The following is a 21,292-nucleotide window of genomic DNA, read 5'->3' on the forward strand; positions in this document are numbered from 1 at the left end:
CGATTTGCGCTGCATTTAACAGGGGATTTTGGCGCAACGGTGTGGCTTGCACACGACACAAATCGGGGGGCGGGTCATCGGACAACCCGACGGATTCAGACTACACGCAGGATTTAACATTTCAAATTGTGTCACAAGACTCGCACTTGCAAGCACCAGGAAGAAGAACGTGAACTGAATGCAGAAACTCGAGCGCATGAGCTACGTGAATCGCGCCGGACATCCTCTTCGTCAGACCGTCCAGATCTGGGATTGCGACAGTACCGGGTAAGTAAATTTGCCCCAATGGGCTCATATTTCAGGTAAAATCAGGCTTATGGCTATGTGAGCTACCAAACCAGAGTTTTTAAGTCATAGGTCTTAGGCTAGGCCAACTGGTTTCTCTGTCAGCCTAGCCTAAGTTCTGCACGGGTCCTGAACTAAGGGGTTATTATGTAAACAGAGAAAATTTTACATAAAAGAGGTAATTCTAGAAAGGACATTTCATACCCTACCTAAAGGGCACTAGTAGTTAAGTGGGGTAAAATCAGGTGACAAGTTCCCTTTAAGCAACATGCACAATACATGAACGGTTCTGTTGCTAACCATTTATGGAATGTGAATGTTGGACGTGTGTTAGCTGTTTTTTCTAGTATCATGTTGCATTGGATATATTAAAAAATTAAAAATTACTAAATTATGAACCAGCTTGGTGGGTTTTTGGACCACTCATCTAGTATGGCAGGGATCTGATCATTCCCTTATCACAGAGAAATTTTGAAAAAACATTACATACTGTGGTTAAACTTCCTATATTGTCAGTTTGTTGCTGTACCCATAAATTATATTTCTAACTTGTATACAGAAATGTAACATAAGACTTTAGTTTGGCTACAAAGGATAAGCTACATTGTTAAGCTCCTGTACTCTGGATCTAGTGTTCCAATGTTTGGAAGAGAAGCAAACACTAGAAGCATTGACTAGCTGTGGGAACAGTTTCAATTTTCTTTTGCCCTAAGGATATGCTTAAATGAAAAGACCACCAAATAAATGGCATTCTCAGCAATTACAACACATTCTTAAGTCTAGGTGTGTCCCATTCATCATTTCATCTTGAGGAACAACAGTAAATACTCCATGGAAAACATTTTCTCCAAAGAAACATCAAGCAGAAGATCCATGGGTATCCCAACACAAGTTTCACTTCTTATCTGTAGAAACTACCCTTGGGCTCTCAGCATGAACTTTTAAATAACCTCATAGGTCGATGGGATCCCAGAGGTAAATAGTGATAGGAGATTTGGTGTAGATGTTGTCATGTTTTACAGAGTTCTTAAAAGGAAATCTACCATCATGATAAACTCGGGACACTTACTCATAGATCCAGGCAACGTGGCTGTGGTAATCTTCTTATATTTGTTGTCCATGGCCTTCCATCTAAAATAAACTTTTATCTATGTTACTGAGCATAAAGGGCTCTGGGGACCTCCTTTCTGCTCTGTCTTCCCTGATTATTACACTATGCAGGACCACATGCCCCTCTCACTGTGTGAGATTACAGCAGGCAGAGTGGAGGGGAGGAGATGTGCTTCTGCATAGCATAACAGCCTGTGAAGCTACAGTAAGGAGAGGCTCTTGTAACGCCCCCACATAGCACTTCAGGCTCATTGGCATAATTTTAAAAGTTGTTTTTAGAAATAAAGAAGATTAACACGGTCACAGTGTCTGGATACATGAGTAATTTCCCTTGGTTTATTATGCTTGATTTCCTTTATCCTTCCTTTGAACTGGTTGAAGACATTGGATGAAATAGATTGTCCAAATTGACTGGCTCATTGCCGCATTTGGAAGATCCATATCGTCTGCCCGGCAGGGCACTCGCGTTTTGCTGGGCAGTTTAACCCCCTATTGGGGCAGCTAAGGAGAGAGACAAAAGGACCGGATTCTGTCACTCCCCCCCCACCCCCCCACCCCCCCACCCCCCACCCCCTTCAGCTGATCGCAGGGTGCTGTGGAGTTTCCATGGCAGACAGAGGTCTGACATGTACGGTGTCCTATGAGGCCGAGGCCAAGACTGGGTCTCATAAGCAGAATGTCAGTAAATTACTGACAGATATAATACATTGCAATAACACACACAAAATTGTTATTGTTGCATTTGTAGCAACGTTGGCCAAGCAGCACTTACATTATAAAATCCATATTGTCAGAGTTATAAACAAATAGAAATAAAATTCTAATTAAAAATTGCCATTTTAGTGCTTTCTACCTCCCAAAAATATTTAATAGAAAGTGATAAAAAAAAGTCAGATTTAAGACCAATGTAACTGTGTCCTTTTCATCGCAATAAACAAGTTCTATTAATCCTCTTAATTTAAATCATCATGCTACTTTTACCATAAAAATACAAATCTTACCTGAAAAAACAAGCCCTCATATGCCATGTCAGAGAAAAAATAAAAAAGTTGTGTCTTTTGCAATTTGAGCAGGGAAAATTGTAAAAAAAGGTCTTTGTACTGAAGGCCATTTTAGTCCGTGTTCTTAAAGGACATCTACCATCAGTTAACCTGATGGTAGATATGTATGACTCAACTCCCTGTCCCGGTACTTATTCCAGCCAGCTTCTTTTATTTTTTTTCTTAAAACGGACAATTTTCATCAAAAATGTGCTTTATAAATTATGCTAACGAGCAAACGAATTTAAGCACGCCCCGGTGCCCCGGGCACTGCCTATGGAGTGCTCTGAGAGCTGGTGACGTCACCGACGCTTGCTAGAAATTTTGCGCATGCGCGATAATGCCTCCTTGTGCTGCGCAGTTTTCTCTGTCGGCAGCGAAAGGAGGCTATCACACATGCGCAAGATTTTCAACGAGAGCCAGTGACTGTCTCTCAGAGCGCTCCATAGGCTGGGCCACAGGTGCCCTGAAATGGTCACAATTTCAGACATATGGCCAGCAATTGCTACTACGGTACTTTTCCCCTTAGGCCATTGGCAAAGCCGGCTACACATAGCCTGTGCCAGTAGGAACTATAGCCCAATTCTGCTACCGGACATATGGGAGGCCAGAACCCATCTGTATATTCGGCACAAGGAGGTGCATTAAAGTTTACATCATATGCTGGGGCACCATAAATCCTCACTTATCAAAACTGTTTGATAGCAAAACTGTTTTAGTTTCTCATGAACACAGCATTCATTTTATAAACTGTTGTGGGAAAATGAAAGCTGAGCTCATATTGGTTGATATGGGGGCAGCAAAGTTTTAGGGTTAAGATCTGAAAAGAGTTTGTATGTTCTCTCCGTGTTTGTGTGGGTTTAAAAAACATATAAGCCCCATGGGGACATCAACCTATGTGGCAAGCTGTGCGTAGCTCTCTGTATGCTATATGAATAAAGCAATTATTCTTATGAGCAACTAGAACAGTTTTGCTCAGACTCTTTTGATAAATTTCTCCCATTGCTCATAAAATACTGAATAATACAGCAGGTACAAAATTGTCTCCAATGACCTCTTTAGGCTACATACACACTTTGCTTTTGCCCTCCGTTGTTAGTATACTTTAGAAGATTCACAACATGGCGCTAGGACGTATTCTGCAGTATGCTTATACAGTGATGTATGTCCTTGTATTCCGCTCTAACCCCTAAAAGTGGGAGGAGTAGTAAACCAATGATCAGGGTGTTTCCCTAGTCATATACCTGTCCTTATTGTTTCCAGTTAAATCACTGGGGACCTCCTTAAAAGGAACCTGTCACCAGCGGGACGCCTGTTAAACCTCTAAACATACCTTATAGGCTGCAGTAAACGTTGTCCAGGCATGTCCTTAGAATGATGGTGTGCCGGCCACATGCTGAAATAACTTATATTCACAGGTAGCTACCAGTCAGGGGGTCAAGCGTTCACCAAGCCTGCGGCCAACTGCATCATCAAAGCTCCTCCTGCAGTTCTCTTTCTGCCTTGCCTTCTCTCGTTTTAAATCTCGGACATGCTGGGAACTTCACCGTCACGTAAGCTGCAATGCCTCATACGCAGTGCACATTTCTCCCTAAGAATAGCAGTAAACAACAAGTGAAGCAGCACTCCGTATGGGTAAAGTGAAGAAACTTTTTATTCCACCATGGATGAGGATGCAACGTTTCGTCTTGCTCTATGAAGACTTGATAATGTCTTCATAGAGCAAGACTAAACGTTGCATCCTCATCCATGGTGGAATAAAAAGTTTCTTCACTTTACCCATACGGAGTGCTGCTTCACTTGTTGTTTACTGCTACGACTAACGGGGTTTGTCGGACCCCCGACGAAGACCTGCACCCTCCCAGTTTCTGCACGGTGCCGCTCCACCCTTTGCTTTCTCTCCCTAAGAATACATGCAGGTCCTGAGAGGAGATACTAAACGCAATACGCATGTCTGAGATTTCGAACGAGAAAAGGCAGGACAGGAATCAGCTGAAAAGAGAACTGTAGGAGGAGCTTTGATGACACAGCTGCCCGGAGGCTTGGTGAACGCTTGACCCATGACTGGTAGCTGCCTGTGAATATAAGTTATTTCAGCATGCGGCCCACACACCATCAATATAAGTATATGCCTGGACAACGTTTAATGTAGCCTATAATGTATGTTTAGGCCGGCGGCACATGTGGCGTTTTGAACCTGTTTTTTTTAGAACGTTTTTAAGCAGTCCGTTAAGCGCATGTGTTTTTTAACAGACTGTTTAAAATCGGCCCAAAAACGGGTTTAAAACGTCACATATGCCGCCGGCCTGAGGGGTTTAACAGGTGTCCCGCTGGTGACAGGTTCCCTTTAAGCATATGTATATGTTGCTCAACAGGAGGGAGAATCATGTATTTCTCACAGTATATAAAGTGTACTGTGTAGACAGAGGCAAAAAAGGATGCCTAAGTCTGCAAGTAGAAGTTTATGGATATATTCATTGTATACGCCAAAAGCTTTGTTGGCACGTATGCGAACGTATGGAAATTTAAAAAAAAAAAAAAACATACTTCAATTAATAAACCATGTAAAAGGACTGATTTGGCAAGCTCTTTTCTGTGCTGCGTAATCTGTGTGCCCTATATAAATAAATAATCATTATTAAAGTTACATGATGGTGACTTCACATCATAAAGTGGATGTAGAAGAATGTATTACATTACAGTTAATTTATTCCGTAATAAACAATTTCTTCATACAAGATTTCTCCCCCTTAAAGGACACCTGTCATCAGGTCTGTGTCACTATTTTTGTCACCTCTACCTGTTGGAGCAGCTCACAAAAATCCATCCCCAGCCTTTATCTAGTCAATTCATACATTAATCATTATAAAATCATCTATTCTTTATTATGTAATTGAGGCTGGTCACATGGTCAGAGGCAGTAATGTCTCCCCTGTTACCCCTCGCCTCTCCTCCCCCTGATCATGTCTGTGTGTAATGTATAGTAAAACATTGCTAGTGTCTGTGCTTTATCTGCTGACATGCTGCATCCTCCTAATACATCAGCTACACATGTACCTGACCTGTTCTGCTATATACCTGGCTGCCTGGAGCTGTTGTATCTCTCCTATACACACACAGGCTGCAGGCGTGGCCACCTGCAAGCACATGGAGCAGCCATTATACCTCACATCATTATACAGGCTGTCAGTCAAGCACTGGGGGTGTGGCTGTACCTTCCACTCATGAATAAGCTGGACAGCTTGAATATGCTAATGACTCATTGGACATTTCACAGGTCATTTGCATACAGATTTAGGACCTCATTGCTTAGGTTTACAGACATGTAGAGGGACAGTGAAGGGATAGAGGCAATGCTTTCTTATGGCAGTTTATGAAAATATATTTAGTTTAAGGGGTTATTTTGCATGACGGGTTCTCTTTAACTGAGAGCAGTACGTGAATAACTACGTCTGAATTGTCAAATTTAGAAATTTTATCGAAAGCAAAGCCTGAGAAATGATGAAAATGAATACTATAAACCTGTAAGTTGCAATAATACTGTCTTGGAAGAAGCAGACTAGAACAGTTTGTACAGAAGGATCTTGGCCGTAGAGTTGTTGGCAGATCTGAAAATTCCTGTTCCAGAAGAATGTTATGTGTGACAAAAAGAAATTCCAGCTACAAAGTAAAATTCATCACCATTCAAAAGGTTACTAATATAAGGGAATAAAACATTGGGATGACACTCGCTCCATTTATAGGGCATCATTCTTTGGACTTCCCATGAATCTTCTGAAAACATCTGATTTGTTACATACCAGTAGTAACTAGGAAGATGGAGTAACCATTCTCCCTAGAATATGTCATTTATATGGCATCAGATCACAGTGACTCCCACTATAAGAACAGATGGAACTGAGCTGCAATACTAAACAGTGAAATGTAAGGAAAGAAACACATTTCTGGAGTCGTTTGCAACTTGTTTGGCACAAATGGTTTTGGCCACATCTACTATGAGTAGGCATCTAGAAAAAAATATAGTGGCCAGGATGCACATTTTTTTCTTGCGCAAATGATTCATAATTTATACCACATTTATTATCGTAGTTCTCCTGGTGAAAAATACTGAGGTGGTTTAAAACGTCATGCCAGATGCACCCATCCAGACGTGCATGAACTCCTAGAGGTCAATAGGGACTTGTGCTAGCACATGTCCAGGATCCGTTAGTTGTGTGCAAGTATCTATGTATGATATTGTTAGTGTCTGGCCCAATTGACAACCTTTTGTGGTCTTAATTATAATGCAGAAATAAAGACTCAGTTATGGATTGCATTCAGCATATGGGACACAAGACTCTAAGGTACCATAACTCTATTTCTCTCTGTCTCATGAGGCCATATTCACATGCAGCAAACGTAAACGCAATGTCACACCGCCATTACCTGGAGTGATCAACATGTTCGCTATCAGGGTTTAAATTGATTTGAAATGAAATTCAGAGGTTGCACTCGTGCGTTTCGTCTCCATTGCAGTTTAACCTGTTGAAGCTCAGCGTCCGCTGTATCGGACGGTGAGCCAATGCCGGTTCGGCTCAAGATCTGAGCAGAATCGGCATTGGGAACCATGGCGTGTCGGCTGAGTGTGCTCCGATCGCGGGTGTTTAACCCGTTCAACAATAGGGGATACCAACCCCAAAATGGTAACACTGGAAAAAGCATCTCCTCCCGCAAAAAAAAATGCCATCACATGGCCCCAATAACGAAAAAGCGAAAATTTTATAGCCTGCTAAAGGGCCAATGAGGAAACTAGAATCCTGGCAGCTGCAGGTTCCTCCTTCCCTTCTGCACCTCGCTGTGTACCCACAAAACAAGTAACGGCCACATGTGGGGGGTCTCTGCACACGGGAGAAATTGCAAGACAAATTGTATGGTGGATTTTATCTTTTGGAAATGTGTAAATTTTAGGGCTAAATGAACTGGCACAATTTGACCATTCTAAATTTCAGCTCCATTTTGATTCAATTACTATGAAGATCTCAAGGGGTTAACAATCTTCGTAAAAGCTGTTTCTGATAGCTTGAGGGGTGCACATTTGAAAATGGGTTGATACATAGGACGTTTTTGATGCTAAATATGTAAAATTTCATTCAAAACGGGATTTATCCCCAAAATAGTGAATTCTGAAAATTACGGAAAATCGATATTCGATTTGTAAGCCGCGTGACGTCAAAATAAATTATCCAAACATTTCAAAAATTATGAAAATGTACAGTAGACATATGGGAGATATGATATTCATCAGATTTACCACCTAAATAAATTATCTGCCTGAAAACGCTATGATTTCAAATTTCGGCAAATTTAAAAAAAAAATCATAATTTTTCTTTTTTTTTTTTGTAAATAAGCGCAAATCTTATCAGCCAAAATTTACCACTAAAATGAAGTACAACATGTGGGGAAAAAACAATCTCAGGGCGCATTCACACGTTCCGCTATCGTCGCGTTCATAACGCGACGCTAGCTCACAGTGGGCGGGGCTCGGGTCGATCGCATATGTGTTTCCCGGGCAACGCATGCGATTAATAACCCGATCGCATGCGTTTATCTGGAAATGCATATGCGATCGCCCCCTGTGCGCTAGCGTCGTGTTATGAATGCGGCGCTAGCGGAACGTGTGAACGCGCCCTCAGAATCGTTTTGATAAGTAACAGTGTTCAAAAGTTATAACCATATAAAGCGACGCAAGTCAGAATCCCAAAAAATCGGGCTGAGCCTCATTGGAAACGCATATGTGTTTTGACCAAAATACCTTCCCGTTTCCAATGAAACACATACGTCCCATTAAGTTTCATTGGGAGGGGTTTCCTCCCACTTGCAATTTGGATGCGTTTAAAAACGCGGCAAAAACACCATGTGGGAAGGCGCCCTCAGTTTGAAAAAAAACTCACGGATCAGGGATTTAGACCAAACTGACCGTAACGGATGACATACAATTACATTGATGTCTATGGGATTTTTAACTGATACGTGAAACCTCCATTCTTCACTTTTTTAACAGAGGGGTTTAACGGTAATGTGAATTTAGCCTAATAAGAGCAATCTGCCTCTCATTTCCAGGGGTCTTATAGTGTACCTGCAGGATACATCATACAATTTACACTTATTGGTGTGTGAACAATGGCCTATGAAGGAGGATAACTGCAGGATAACAGCATCTCTGGGTTTGTCCCAGCCGTTACAAGTCATAGACGTGCACGTTATATACGGTCATGTCGTGTAGACAAACGTGTTTGACCATTCCCGTATGTACAGGACAATCCAATTCCCGAAGTTCCCGTACACTGACAGCTCTCAGGACAGCAGGTCCCGCCCTCCCACCACTATGATGCAGGGCTAGCGCCTCCCCGAGCCGTCACCTTCCTCAGCAGTGACCAGACGCGTCAGTCTGCCTAGTAACTAGAGCGCGCGGCTCAGTGGGCGGGGCGAGCACGTTACTGCTCCGACCACTTTATTGTGGTATTTCCATAGGGGTTTCAGCCGCCCCTTCGAAGATGTTTTCCAGCATCAGCAATCGCTTCCGCTGTCCCGGAGCTTCACATCCTCCACAGCACGGACGTCACTCCTTCCTGTAACTTCCCCTCCACTACTATTGCTCACACAACTCTGTCCCGCCCTGTTACAGCACGCTCCAATAATGGGAGACGCCTTTTTTTACAATAAGTTTCCTCGTGTGACACGCCCACCGATATGAACACGCCCTGCCCGTTAGGACCGCCCCGCAGCACGGCCTCAGTCTGGGGCTGGGAATCGATCGTTAGTCTTCTTGTGTACGGATACAGAGCTGGCCGCGCGGGGCTGTCCTGTGTCCCGTATATGAGCCCGAGCCGCGCCCGGGGATGGATTGCACCGAGCCCTCTGCTCTCTCCTCTAGCTGGCAGCCATGATGATCCTAACAAGGAAGCCCGAGGGCCCCATCACAGCAGGTATAGCGGGTGTCTCGTGGTGGGTTATGTGCTCTTCTCCATTGTATAAACACTTCCTCTCATCAGATATACATGTGTAATGGTGTGCGCTGTGCCTTGCCCTGAGTTATCATCTCTTGTATTTGATCCATGGTTTCAGTGCCGATCATTGTCCACTGCCAGTGCTGTCACCATACTGTACATTTTGACCCCCTATGTATTTAATGTGTATATCCATCATAGGCTGCATTACATCTAGTCAGTATTGCTCTTCCGCCATCATCCATCATGCCATATTCTTATCTATTGGTTACAGGGTATGTACTGTACTCAGTGATAGCACATGGGCTGTTCCTGTCTAAGTAATGTTATATTTATGCCAGCCAAGCTGAGTCTCTTCATGTATAGTCCAGTAATACTGCTAATCCTTTGTTTTATGAAGGATTAGGATAATCCTGTTATGGCCATTACAGCCTGTTTGTAGTATTATCCCATTTAGATGTAATAACCTATATAATATTCCCTGTATGGTTCCAGGGAGGAAATATCAGTATTCTAAAGACTGGGGTCAAAGAAAGTGATGTGATGGATAACATTTAGAGACTCCTCGAGGACTGCTTTCCATATACAGGCAGTCCCCGGGTTACATACAAGATAGGTTCTGTAGGTTTGCTCTTAAGTTGAGTTTGTATGTAAGCTGGAACCGTATACTTTATTTAAAAATGTTGGATTGTCTTAAGAACCAGGATAAACAATAAATCTTAATTACAGGCATCATTGATAACTGTTACAGCTGCTTATTGTAGCCTGGGACTAAAGTACAGTAAATTACCAAAATCCAGAGGTCCGTTTGTAACTAGAGGTCGTATGTAAGTCAGGTGTTCTTAAGTAGGGGGCTGCCTGTAGTGTAAAATTGAGTGTTGCATGTTTCATAAGTTTATCACTTTCATACTTATTCCTTGTGTCTGTTTTCTGGAAAAATGGTACCAAAAGGTGGTCCCGGTGACAACCTGTCCTTGGGCATTATGAACAGTGTCAGTAGGTGCTCAAAAGCCAATGGCTGTAGAAGACTATCCACATACAGGGACGTAACTTGAGGGGTTGCGGTCACACCCGGGCCCAAGAGGTTTAGGGGGCCCTTATGGTGTCATTTTCCCATATGAGAAGACTATTACTATAAACTATACATTATAGTCGGGTGGCCTTGCACGGTCTTTGCACTGGGGCCCATCAGCTTCTAGTTACGCCACTGCACATACAAGACTAACCATGCCATGTGTGAGCACATAAATACATGTGCTAGCACACGGCAGAAAATAGTGTTCATGCAGCCTTACACCGAGGATACCGAAAGTGGGCCCCATACGTAGACTACCCGGAGCACTAGTGATTGATTTTGCCACTGTGACCCCTGCTGTGCACGTGATGGCATACAAATCAATCAAATGCTTTTCACTGTAGTCTGATAGGTAAAATCAATAAGTAGGCCTTCAAAATGTCTAGTTGAAGTCGAGGCCTTGGGGGTCTTTTAGGTTTGAAGTGATATATAAGGATTCTTGGAAAATGTGCATCTCCAAAGAAGGAGAAGCTTGTATGATACCAGTAGCAGCTCAAAGACTTGTTAGTTTAGGCTACCAGTATGTTGTGCAATGGCCGGAAACCTTTCTGAACCTGCCCTTGGAATACCTTTGAGGTTATAATCCGCAGCCACATACCTGGCATCTAGATGTCCCCTGACCTGTACTTCCACACAATTATGCCCCCTTGTTACCGTTGCCACCTGTATACTACTAGGTCAACAAAGACTTAAGGTAATCTCTTTTTATCCTCTTCCCCTGTACGACTAGGCGAGGGAAACAAAACTCCCAAGTCATGTTACCAAGTGGTATTGAGTCTGCGACTGGTGGTGTATATGGGTGGAAGTCCTTCCTTTGTGTCGGTGCACAGTGATGGTGACAATAGACTGCCACTCTATTGTACACTGTATAGGCACTTAAAAAATGGAGTGTTGTTTTTTCCTGTCAGCTCTTGTCACGTGGTGTGCAGTCTGCATGAGGATACGGCCTGGAATGAGAATTTCTTCATTCCACTCTGCTGACATCTTTTCCTTTGAAGTAAAACCTTTAGGTTTTGAGATACATGAAGATAATTTCTTCCTGCAATAAGTATTCTATATGGTGAATAGTGAAATGTTTGTGTCTTTCTCAATTTGTCTTGGTTTATGACTCTGCTGACAGGAATGTTGTATAACCTTCATTAAACTAGATTATAGATGGTAAATTTCTGTTACTTCCACTATCCATGTAGCGTTTCTATAATATCAGCTCAGGCAGGTCATGTGAGAACTGTCGGCTCGCACCATAAGAATGTGGTCAATAAGCCTCTTCATTTCCCGGATTATTGTAGTCATATGCTCACAAAGGGGATGTGTGCACCATGAAGACAATCTAGATGTAAATGGAGGGTGAGCACAGATATGTGGTGCCTGGCACAGGTAGTTCATGTAGTAGACATGGCCTTATTTTATTGATGTCTGGACTGACAGAGATGGAACTGCCTCCTATAGTCTTCAGATTCCTGTTCCTGGACATCTTTTATGGACACTTTACTGTTATTCTATATACTTATTTTTTTTTACATGCACTTCTAAAAAAAATACACTCAAATGACATATTCTAGATCTGAATAATTTTAATATTTTCATTGAATACCATACTTTGATCTGTACAAAGTTGAATATGCTGACAAAAAAAATCAATGGAAATCACACTAATTAACCAATGGAGGCCCGGATTTGGAATCCCCCACAAAATTAGTGGAAAAACACACCACTACAGGCGGATCCAACTTTGATGTAATATCTTTAAAATAAGACAAAATGAGTCTCTGTATTGTGTGTGGCTTCCACGTGCCTGTATGATCTCCCTACAATGCCTTGGCAATCCATACAAGTGGCTCAGGTAGTGCAGCTCATCCAGTAGGGCATATCAATGCGAGCCGTCACCAGAAGGTTTGCTGTGTCTGTCAGCGTAGTGTCCAGAGGCTGGAGGCGCTACCAGGAGACGGGTCAGTACACTAGGAGACGTGCATGGAGCTGTAGGAGGGTAACAACCCAGCAGTTGGAGCACTGCCAGAGCCCTGCAAAATGACCTCCAACCGGCCTCAAATGTTCAAGTGTCTGCACAAACTGTTAGAAACGCACTCCATGAGGGTGGTATGAGGGTATGGTTTGATCTCCATTGATGGTTTTTTTTTTTTTGTTTTTTTTTTTTTATATAATTTGATGTCAGAACATTCAACTCTGTACAGAACAAAGTATTCATTGAGAATATTTCATTTATTTAGATCTAGGATGTGTCGTTTGAGTGTTCCCTTTATTCTTTGAGCAGTGTATATTAGAGTAATGGAAGAAGGATTCCAACAATGGAATTATGTGAACAAAGCTTTATTAGTAATATCCGGTGTTAGATGTGTGATTTGTAAGTTGCTCTGTGAAAGTAGACATGGGGCTGTATTGTTGGGGGATGCACGTCTCCCAAGGCTCTGTAGTTGAGGCTGGCTACTCATAGATGGTGTCCATTGAACCCTCTACTATAGCTGCCATTGAGCTTGTATGGGGGGGATCCAATGTCATTTTTCACAACTATTAAACTGTTAATCCAGTAAGACTACATTGCCATTTCTCATCTACTGATGGTCAGAGGGTACACATTGTGTACAGTTGTATCATCACAATCACATAAATACAATTACTGTTAGATATTTAGTTGTAAGACACATATAACTGTGTACAGTACTCATGGCTTCCATCCTTGAGGAAGGGCACTGGAACGTATTGGCTTTTTTTTTTTACTTATGTTTTGTCACTCTAAGATGTACCAATATAAGGATTTAATTTTTTATCTTTCGATCTATTTCTCTATTTACCAAAGGCTGCATGGGCTGATCCATGCTCCGAGCAGTAATACTTGTGGTGAGCTGGTTTGTTTTTTCCACTATTCTTGGACTGTACAATACACCTTGAATATGAAATGCCTCCAGTATAACAGGGAGGTGTTCGAAGTGGTTGGATGACATCAAATTCACAGAGCCTCTATAAAATAAATAAGTTCTGCTTAAACATGAAGCAGAGGTTCACTGAATTGTAAAATATATCCCTTGACCTATGTCCTCTGCAGCCAGCAACTCTGTGCACTCTGTGCAATTGTATCATTCAGTATTGATTGGGGGGCAGTGACCTTTCCACTGCCTGGGGATAACCAGGGATGCTGGGAAGATAAAAATTGATAGGTGAAGATATTTTTAGAGAGATTAAGGGCTTGGCTGTAGTCCAGGTCACATGTATATGTCTTAATTGTATAGATATTTATTGGGCGTGTGGCATCCGCATCCCATCAGATATGGGGGTACAAGGTGCCTTCTGCTTTTCCAACCCCACTTAGAATTAAGGAAAGCTCTCATCCAAGACCATACATGTCCTATACGAACAGGAATCTATAATTTTCCTTTTACTGGACATATGCTGAAGTAAAAAAGCCTTTAAGATCCCATGTTCCACAAAAATTTGGTGAGTTTTTTTTCCCTTCCTTCAGAGCCATTGCGCAAAAAAACACCTAAACATGCCTCGCTAGCTGTTTCCTTGGTCAGGAATCTGCACCAGGACTGTCGTATTCAGGGTGGTCCTGGCTAAAGTGATGTTACCATTGGGTTTGGTAGAAACATTTTGTTAGCAAAAACAACAAAATCTGGTAGTCTGAAATACAGATTACAGGTGGTCCCCTACTTAAGAACACTCGATTTACATACGACCCCTAGTTACAAATGAACCTCTGGATATTGGTAATTTATTGTACTTTAGTCCTAGGCTACAATAATCAGCTATAACAGTTATCACAGGTGTCTGTAATGAATCTTTAGTGTTAATCCTGATTCTTATGACAACCCAACTTTTTTAAAAATCCAATTGTCACAGAGACCAAAAAGTTCTGGCTGGGATTACAATGATAAAATATACAGTTCTAACTTACATACAAATTCAACTTAAGAAAAAACCTACAGACCCTATCTTGTATGTAACCCGGGGACTGCCTGTATATTCTGATGGATGCTAGTAGATTCCTTCCTGTACATAGCCTGGTGGAGGAGCATTGCCTGTCTCTGGGTCTCCACATCCATTGCAAACTGCATCACAAAAAAACTGTCTTTTGATTTTACAGGTGAAACATGTTATATGTTACCACAAACCACTTCAAAAACGGAACCAAATGAAACTTCAAACCTGTCTGGAATTCTTGATGATTCAGTTGCGATGCAGTGACCTGACATGAAAATGCATAATATTTGCATGTAGACACTAGATAACAATTCCCCTGAATCAATGTGAGAGAGCACCTTTGGATTGGGACATTTATAAAGTAATGCTTTTACTTCCTTGTTTTTGACAAGTTAAGTGACTAATCACTGCCATAACAAAGTCCACTGAAGCTCCTTACCAATGTGCAGGCTTTCCCTGTATCATTCTACACTCGTGCAGCTGAAAGTGTAGACTTTGATGTGCTGCTACTTGGTGTGAGACTTGAGAACTGTTTCTTAACCAGTTTTACCACTTGGGGACAGCCCATAATACGCATATATCCCCAAGAGGGACAGGATGAGTCCTCTCCATACTCAGAAAGGTACCATTTTGTGAACAATGAAAAATGGTATTAACAAAAATGTCATATTGTCACATAAAATGAGACCTTAAACATGGCAAATAGACCAAAGTCTAAAGTTATGAGTGTCAGAATATGGTGATGGAAGGATTTTTTTTTTCTTTTTTTGAAGTATTCAGATACAATGGGATGCAAAAGTGTTGTCCTGAATGGGTTAACATATTCCTTTTTGTACAATGACAACTGTATTGGGCCATTGATTGTCTGATCTGGACAGTCAGTGAATACTGGATTTGTACGTCGGGGTTGGATTATTCATGACTTCATTCTTTATTTGTCTCACAGAAGAGATTTCTTTTTTTTTTTTTTAATACATAAAAAAGACTTGAAAAGCTCTGTGTTGGAGCACAAGTAAACATATTCTTAGAACAGGATCACATTACGTAGCCTGGTAAGAACATTGTACTTGTGGATTACAGAATGTAACCTTTTAGGCAGCCTGTCGGTTACTGGACAGCACACAGCTCCAGTATGAACATTTTTATTAATTTATACATTTTTAGCTTTTTTGGTTTAGATTCTGTCTTAAACAGTTAACGCAGCTAAGTAGTGTCAAGAAGCGTGAATAACCATCATATGTTTGTTAGAACTTTTCCTTCTGTAGTTTTCTTATAAAATGATCTTAAGTTAAATGAAGTGCTTCTGGGGTGTGTGGCCACAGCACTTGTAAGGGTGCGTTCACATGTGGCATTTAATTCAAACATTTCAAAATGCAATTAGCTAAAGGGAGATTAACCCCTTAAGGACGCAGGGTTTTTTCGCTCATTTCTCGCTCTCCACCTTCTAAAATCCATAACTTTTTTCATTTTTACGTGTACAGACCTGTGTGAGGGCTTATTTTGTGCGTAACAAATTTTACTTTCCCGTAATGTTATTTATTTTAACACGCCGTGTACTCCGAAGCTGAAAAAAAATTCCAAATGTGGAAAAATTTAAAAAAAGCCGCACATGCGTCACATTCTTGTGGGCTCAGTTTTTACGACTTTCACTCTTCGCTCCAAATAACACGCCTACTTTATTCTTTGGTTCGGGGCAATCGCGGCGATATCCAATTTATACCGGTCTTATTGTGCTTTAATACATTTTCAAAAATTAAACGAATGTGTACAAAAAAGAAGAAAAATTTTTTGTCATCTGAAGCTAATAACTTTTCCATACTTTGGCGCACGGAGATGTGTGAGGTGTCATTTTTGCGAAATGAGCCGACGTTTTCATTGCCACCATTTTGAGGTCTGCGCGACATTTTGATCATTTTTTTTATTCCATTCTTTATGTTATGTAAAAAGGTGTAAAAGTCGCATTTCGGAAATTTGGGTGCCATTTCCCGTCTCGGAGGTCACCGCCGGCCGTAACTGTTTTTATATTTTGATCGGGCATTTAGGGACGCGGTGATACCTAATGTGTCTGTAATTTTTACTGTTTATTATGTTTGATATCAGTTCTAGCGAAAGGGGGGTGATTTGAATTTTTAATATTTTCTTTTCTTTTTTTTTTTTTCCACTAATTCTTAGACCATCGGGGTACATTAACCCTAGATGGTCAGATCGTTCCTACCATATACTGCAATACTTCTGTATTGCAATATATGGCATTTTTGCAGCTCATTCATTACAATGAGCCACTGGCTCATTGTAACGAATCTGCAGAAGCCAGATAGCCTTGGGTCAAACGAAGACATGGCAACCGATCGCCGGCCCCCCATGACGTTCGGGGGTGCGGCGATCGTAATAAAGATGGCGGCACCGTCTTTTAGATGCCGCCGGTGGCAATGAAAGGGTTAATAGCCGCGAGGTGCAAGCACCGACCTCGGTTATTAGCGGTGGGGGTTTGCTGCAATATGCAACAACCCCCCACCTTTGTATGAAGAGGTGTCAGCCCGTGAGCCCTCTTCATACATTCCCTGTACCTCTGCGCCGTAGAGCTACGGCGCAGAGCGTTAAGGGGTTAATCCAATGAAATGGATGTTAACATTTGTATTTACAAAACACAACCGTTAAAAATTTTGACAGAAAAACCTGTGGAAAGGCGGTGTCATATTATGTAGCATTTTTCACATCTCTCTGTATCATTAGTGTTGGTATTCAGTTCCCTTACATATTATTTAAATTAACTGCAGATGGAGCTATAGGGAATGTGGACATATGGGGCGGTCAGTGACTGGGTAGTACAGTATGATAGTTGTACTTGTAGAAGGAAATCTTGTCTGTCTTTGTGTAATGGAAAGTCTTCTTTACCTTATTTTTTTCGTCTATGTTCTGCTCTGCTAAAACAGAAACCCCTGTTTAAAGTGTGTACTGGACCGAAGTCTTGACACATAGGTTTACATAGGAGCCACAGACAATTGGAGCACTATTCTATGTATTATTTTTTTAGGAGCAATGTATAGATAACTGCGCACACATTTGTCTTTGTACAATACATTGTTTGAATTGTAATATATGTGCTGTTAGAAAGGATTTGGCTCTTCTGACCACCTGTCTGTTTGTTGCAGTAAGATATGGAGATGGATTGTATGACTCCTACATGAGGCTTGACCAAGCGCCAGCGCAGGATGCTGCAGGGGATAAAGAGAGCCCTTCCACCCTCCCTTCAATTGGAAGACTTGCTGTAAGTAACATGTCACTTTGCTTTACCCTTGCTGTCCTTTCATCACGGCTGATTAATTCATGTTGTCACTCCAGCGTGTTTGGCACAGTTATAGTTCTAGTGTTCCAGCCTGGTATTTGACTTCATAGAGACCTCCAGAGGGGGGGGGGGGTGTTGATAAATTGGATACAAAAAATTATAGGAGACTCTTAAATATTATAATTTGGGTTAACATGCTTCTAAATGGAATTCGATGTTTAATTTGAATATTCTTATTTTTCATATTACACTTCTGTAATACAACCTTTCCATGCCCCGCTATAGGGCGAGGTTGGTATTCAGTGAGTGTCATGCACCTGTCACTCTGGCGTGTTTTGTTATTGGAAACCCTCCAGTTCTATTTCTTCTGGGGTTTTTTTTGCATGGAATATATATCCTACATGTACCATGTGCAATGTTATCGTTCATACCTAGTAATGTGACTCAAGATGTGTCCTGTGAGCTCTTACAGCAAACTATGTAGAAATGGTGGTATAAAAGTGCTCTTGGACTGTACTGCATTAAGATTTTAGGGTGACCTCAGTGCAGATATTGGTGAAATTATTTAGTAAATTCTGTCTGTATATCGCATATGGACCTCAATTTTTAAAGGGAACCCGTCACCAGGAGACCCATTTTTAGCACTCCCCCAGTCCCCACAGAGCATAGTACATACACTGTCAAAGTGTTTTTGTATAAAAAAATTGGTTTTACAGAAAAAAAAATGTTATATTGTACCTTTCATTAGCATCTGCTGTGTGACTAGGCAGTTGCCTTTTGGGAAGGGCTGGAAAGGAGCAGTCCCCCCCCCCCCCCACCCTTGGGAAACATTTGACCTTTTCAAATATATGAATAACTTCCCTCACTCGGGATTGGCTGTAGAGGAGCAGGGGGCGTCGCTAAGCCCAGTGATGGAGAAGCTGTTCCCCAAGGGTGGGGGGGGGAACTGCTCCTTTCCAGCTCCTCCCAAAAGGCAACTGCCTAGTCACACAGCAGATGCTAATGAAAGGTACATTTGCATAATAAAAGAAATGATGATTTTGCAATGATTAATGTATAAATTGACTAGATAAAGGCTGGGATGGGATCCTTCTGAGCTGCTCCAACAGGTAGTAGTGACAGAAATAGTGACTGAGACCTGATGACAGGTGTCCTTTAAAAGCCAAGGACTGAATCTGAACAACAGCCCCTAAACGGAACAAAATTTGGAGATCCATACTTCCACTTCTGCATATGTTATGGTCACATGAATAATATGGCGGTTAGGGGAACGCAAGAAGGGTAAGTAAGATAAGTGCCCTATTCATACAGTGGTTGTATACACGAAATGAATGCAGCAATCTACAGTTTTTCCTTATTCTATAGGGTTTTTTTTTTTTGGTTTTTTTTTACATTGTTTGCCTTTGTTTTAGTTACTTTCGTTACATAACTAAGAAAGAACATCTGGTTGAAATTAGTTCCTAAAAAAAAAATGTAAGAAACCTGGTCATCGTCCCGTAGGCTTTGCTCGTATCCAATATAAACAGGTTCTTGTGAGTGAAACATGGGAGTGTTCGGGTGCGTTCCTGTGTGTGTGTGTGTGTGTGTGGCACATATGTACAGTATAATTTTAGTAGAGATCCATATTCTGAAGTGTGGGGGAATTTTTTGAGCAGACCAGTGGGACAATGTTAACTAGAAAGGGGTGTTATCTTTCTAAAAATGTAGCAACTGTTCACAACTCTAAGGCCCTCAGATCCACCACCACCATTGGTTGTCCATTCCTATGGAATATCAAGTATTTGTCAGTGTTTACTGTGTGAAGCTGCATACCTAGCACTATTGAAAAGGGAGTTTACTAGCAGTTGAGACCATACAAAGCTACAGACAGTGTTGCGGGGCAGTACTGGTGAGCTGTGTAACCATATCTTTTTATGTGTTATTAGTAGCAGCAGTACTGTGAAATGTATTGTAGCTGGACTTGGGAAACCTTCTATAACTGCTTTTTTATTTGATCTCTGCATTTGAACTGCTGCCAAGTCCCTCCCTTCATCTGGGGAGATGAAGCACGCTTCTGGTTACATACTCCTGCAATTACTTAGAGTGGAGAGACCTCACACAAACGTGGATTCATTTAGACACCTGTACTGTGTGCTTGATCCGACTTGGGTCCCTTTCACAAACTGTTTTATGGTCCGATACATGGCAGTAATCTCGGTTTGTGTCCTATTTATAGCTAATTTTTGCCTTTCCAGTGAAGTCTATGGGTCTTGTGTTCTTGCGGACCATAAATTTATTCTGTTGCTTTGATGCAACACACAATCCAGAAAATCATCACATGACCAAGTTTAAATCTAGGTAAGAAGCCAGAGTCTGACTCCTGCTCTTGCTCTGAAACCCATTCGACCCATTTTAAGTGTTTAACCCCTTAAGGACCAGGCCCTTTTTCGTTTTTGCGTTTTTATTTTTCACTCCCCACCTTCAAAAATCTATATCTTTTTTTTTTTTTTTTTTTCCATGTACAGAGCTGTGTGATGGCTTATTTTCTGCGTAACAAATTGCACTTCGTAGTGATGGTATTAAATATTCCATGCCGTGTACTGGGAAGCGGGAAAAAAAATCTAAATGCAGTGAAAATGATGAAAAAACACATTTGCGCCATTTCTTGTGGGCTTGGTTTTTACAGCTTTCACTGTGCACCCTAAATGACATGTCTATTTCATTCATTGGGTCAATACGATCACGGGGATACCAAATTTGTATAGGTTTTATAATGTTTTCATACATTTACAAAAATTAAAACCTCCTGTACAGAAAAAAAATTCTTCATTTTGCCGTGTTCTTGCGCTAATAACTTTTTCATACTTTGGTGTATGGAGTTGTGGGTGGTGTCATTTTTTGCGACTTCTGATGACGTTTTCAATGCTTCTATTTTTAGGACTGTTCGACATTTTGATCACTTTTTATAGAATTTTTTCTATTTTTCAAAATGGCAAAAAAAATGCCATTTGCGACTTCGGGCGCTATTTTCCGCTACGGGGTTTAACGCAGTGGAAAACGGTTATTATATTTTGATAGATCGGGCATTTTCGGACGCGGCGATACCTATTGTGTTTATGATTTTTACTGTTTATTTATATTTATATCAGTTCTAGGGAAAGGGGGGTGATTTGAATTTTTATGTTTTTTTAATATAATTTTTTTTTTTTTTTACTTTTTTTATTTATTTTTTTTTTACTATTTTACAGACTCCCTAGGGTACTTTAACCCTAGGTTGTCTGATTGATCCTACCATATACTGCCATACTACAGTATGGCAGTATATGGGGATTTTGCATACCATCTATTATAATGTGCAGATCGCACATTATAATAGATAGCCTCGATCATGACAGCCTGGGATCTTTGTGTGATCCCAGGCTGTCATGGCAACGGATCGCCGCTCCCCGGTGACGTCACGGGGAGTGACGATCGGAGCCAAGATGGCGGCGCCCACGCGCCGCCGGCTCTTTAATGCCGCCGGCAGCTTTGCCGGCGGCAATCAAAGGGTTAACACCCGCGATCGGTGCAAGCACCGATCGCGGGTGTTAGCGA

At 41.5% G+C, this 21,292-nt stretch overlaps 2 protein-coding genes across 3 annotated transcripts in view; one reads left to right on the forward strand and one right to left on the reverse strand.

The window, feature by feature from the left end:
* Positions 1 to 8,941, reverse strand: part of EIF2D (eukaryotic translation initiation factor 2D) — a 36,303-nt gene extending 27,362 nt beyond the window's left edge. Inside the window, exon 1 of one of the 2 annotated variants that reach the window (XM_072137435.1) lies at positions 8,835 to 8,941. Coding sequence is in view for 1 of the 2 variants with exons in the window: in XM_072137434.1 (XP_071993535.1) it covers positions 8,552 to 8,664 (113 nt within the window). In the remaining variant the exon portion in view is untranslated. Of the gene's footprint in view, positions 1 to 8,551; positions 8,680 to 8,834 lie in introns of those variants that run through there. The other variant, XM_072137434.1, reaches the window with a different exon arrangement.
* Positions 8,935 to 21,292, forward strand: part of DYRK3 (dual specificity tyrosine phosphorylation regulated kinase 3) — a 29,025-nt gene continuing 16,667 nt past the window's right edge. The window contains exons 1-2 of the mRNA XM_072137436.1: positions 8,935 to 9,401; positions 17,586 to 17,701. Of these exons, the coding sequence (XP_071993537.1) occupies positions 9,359 to 9,401; positions 17,586 to 17,701 (159 nt within the window). The 5' untranslated portion in view covers positions 8,935 to 9,358. The remainder of the gene's footprint in view (positions 9,402 to 17,585; positions 17,702 to 21,292) is intronic.

This window comes from Engystomops pustulosus, chromosome 2 (genome assembly GCF_040894005.1).
Source record: "Engystomops pustulosus chromosome 2, aEngPut4.maternal, whole genome shotgun sequence".
NCBI classification, from domain to species: Eukaryota; Metazoa; Chordata; class Amphibia; order Anura; family Leptodactylidae; genus Engystomops; species Engystomops pustulosus.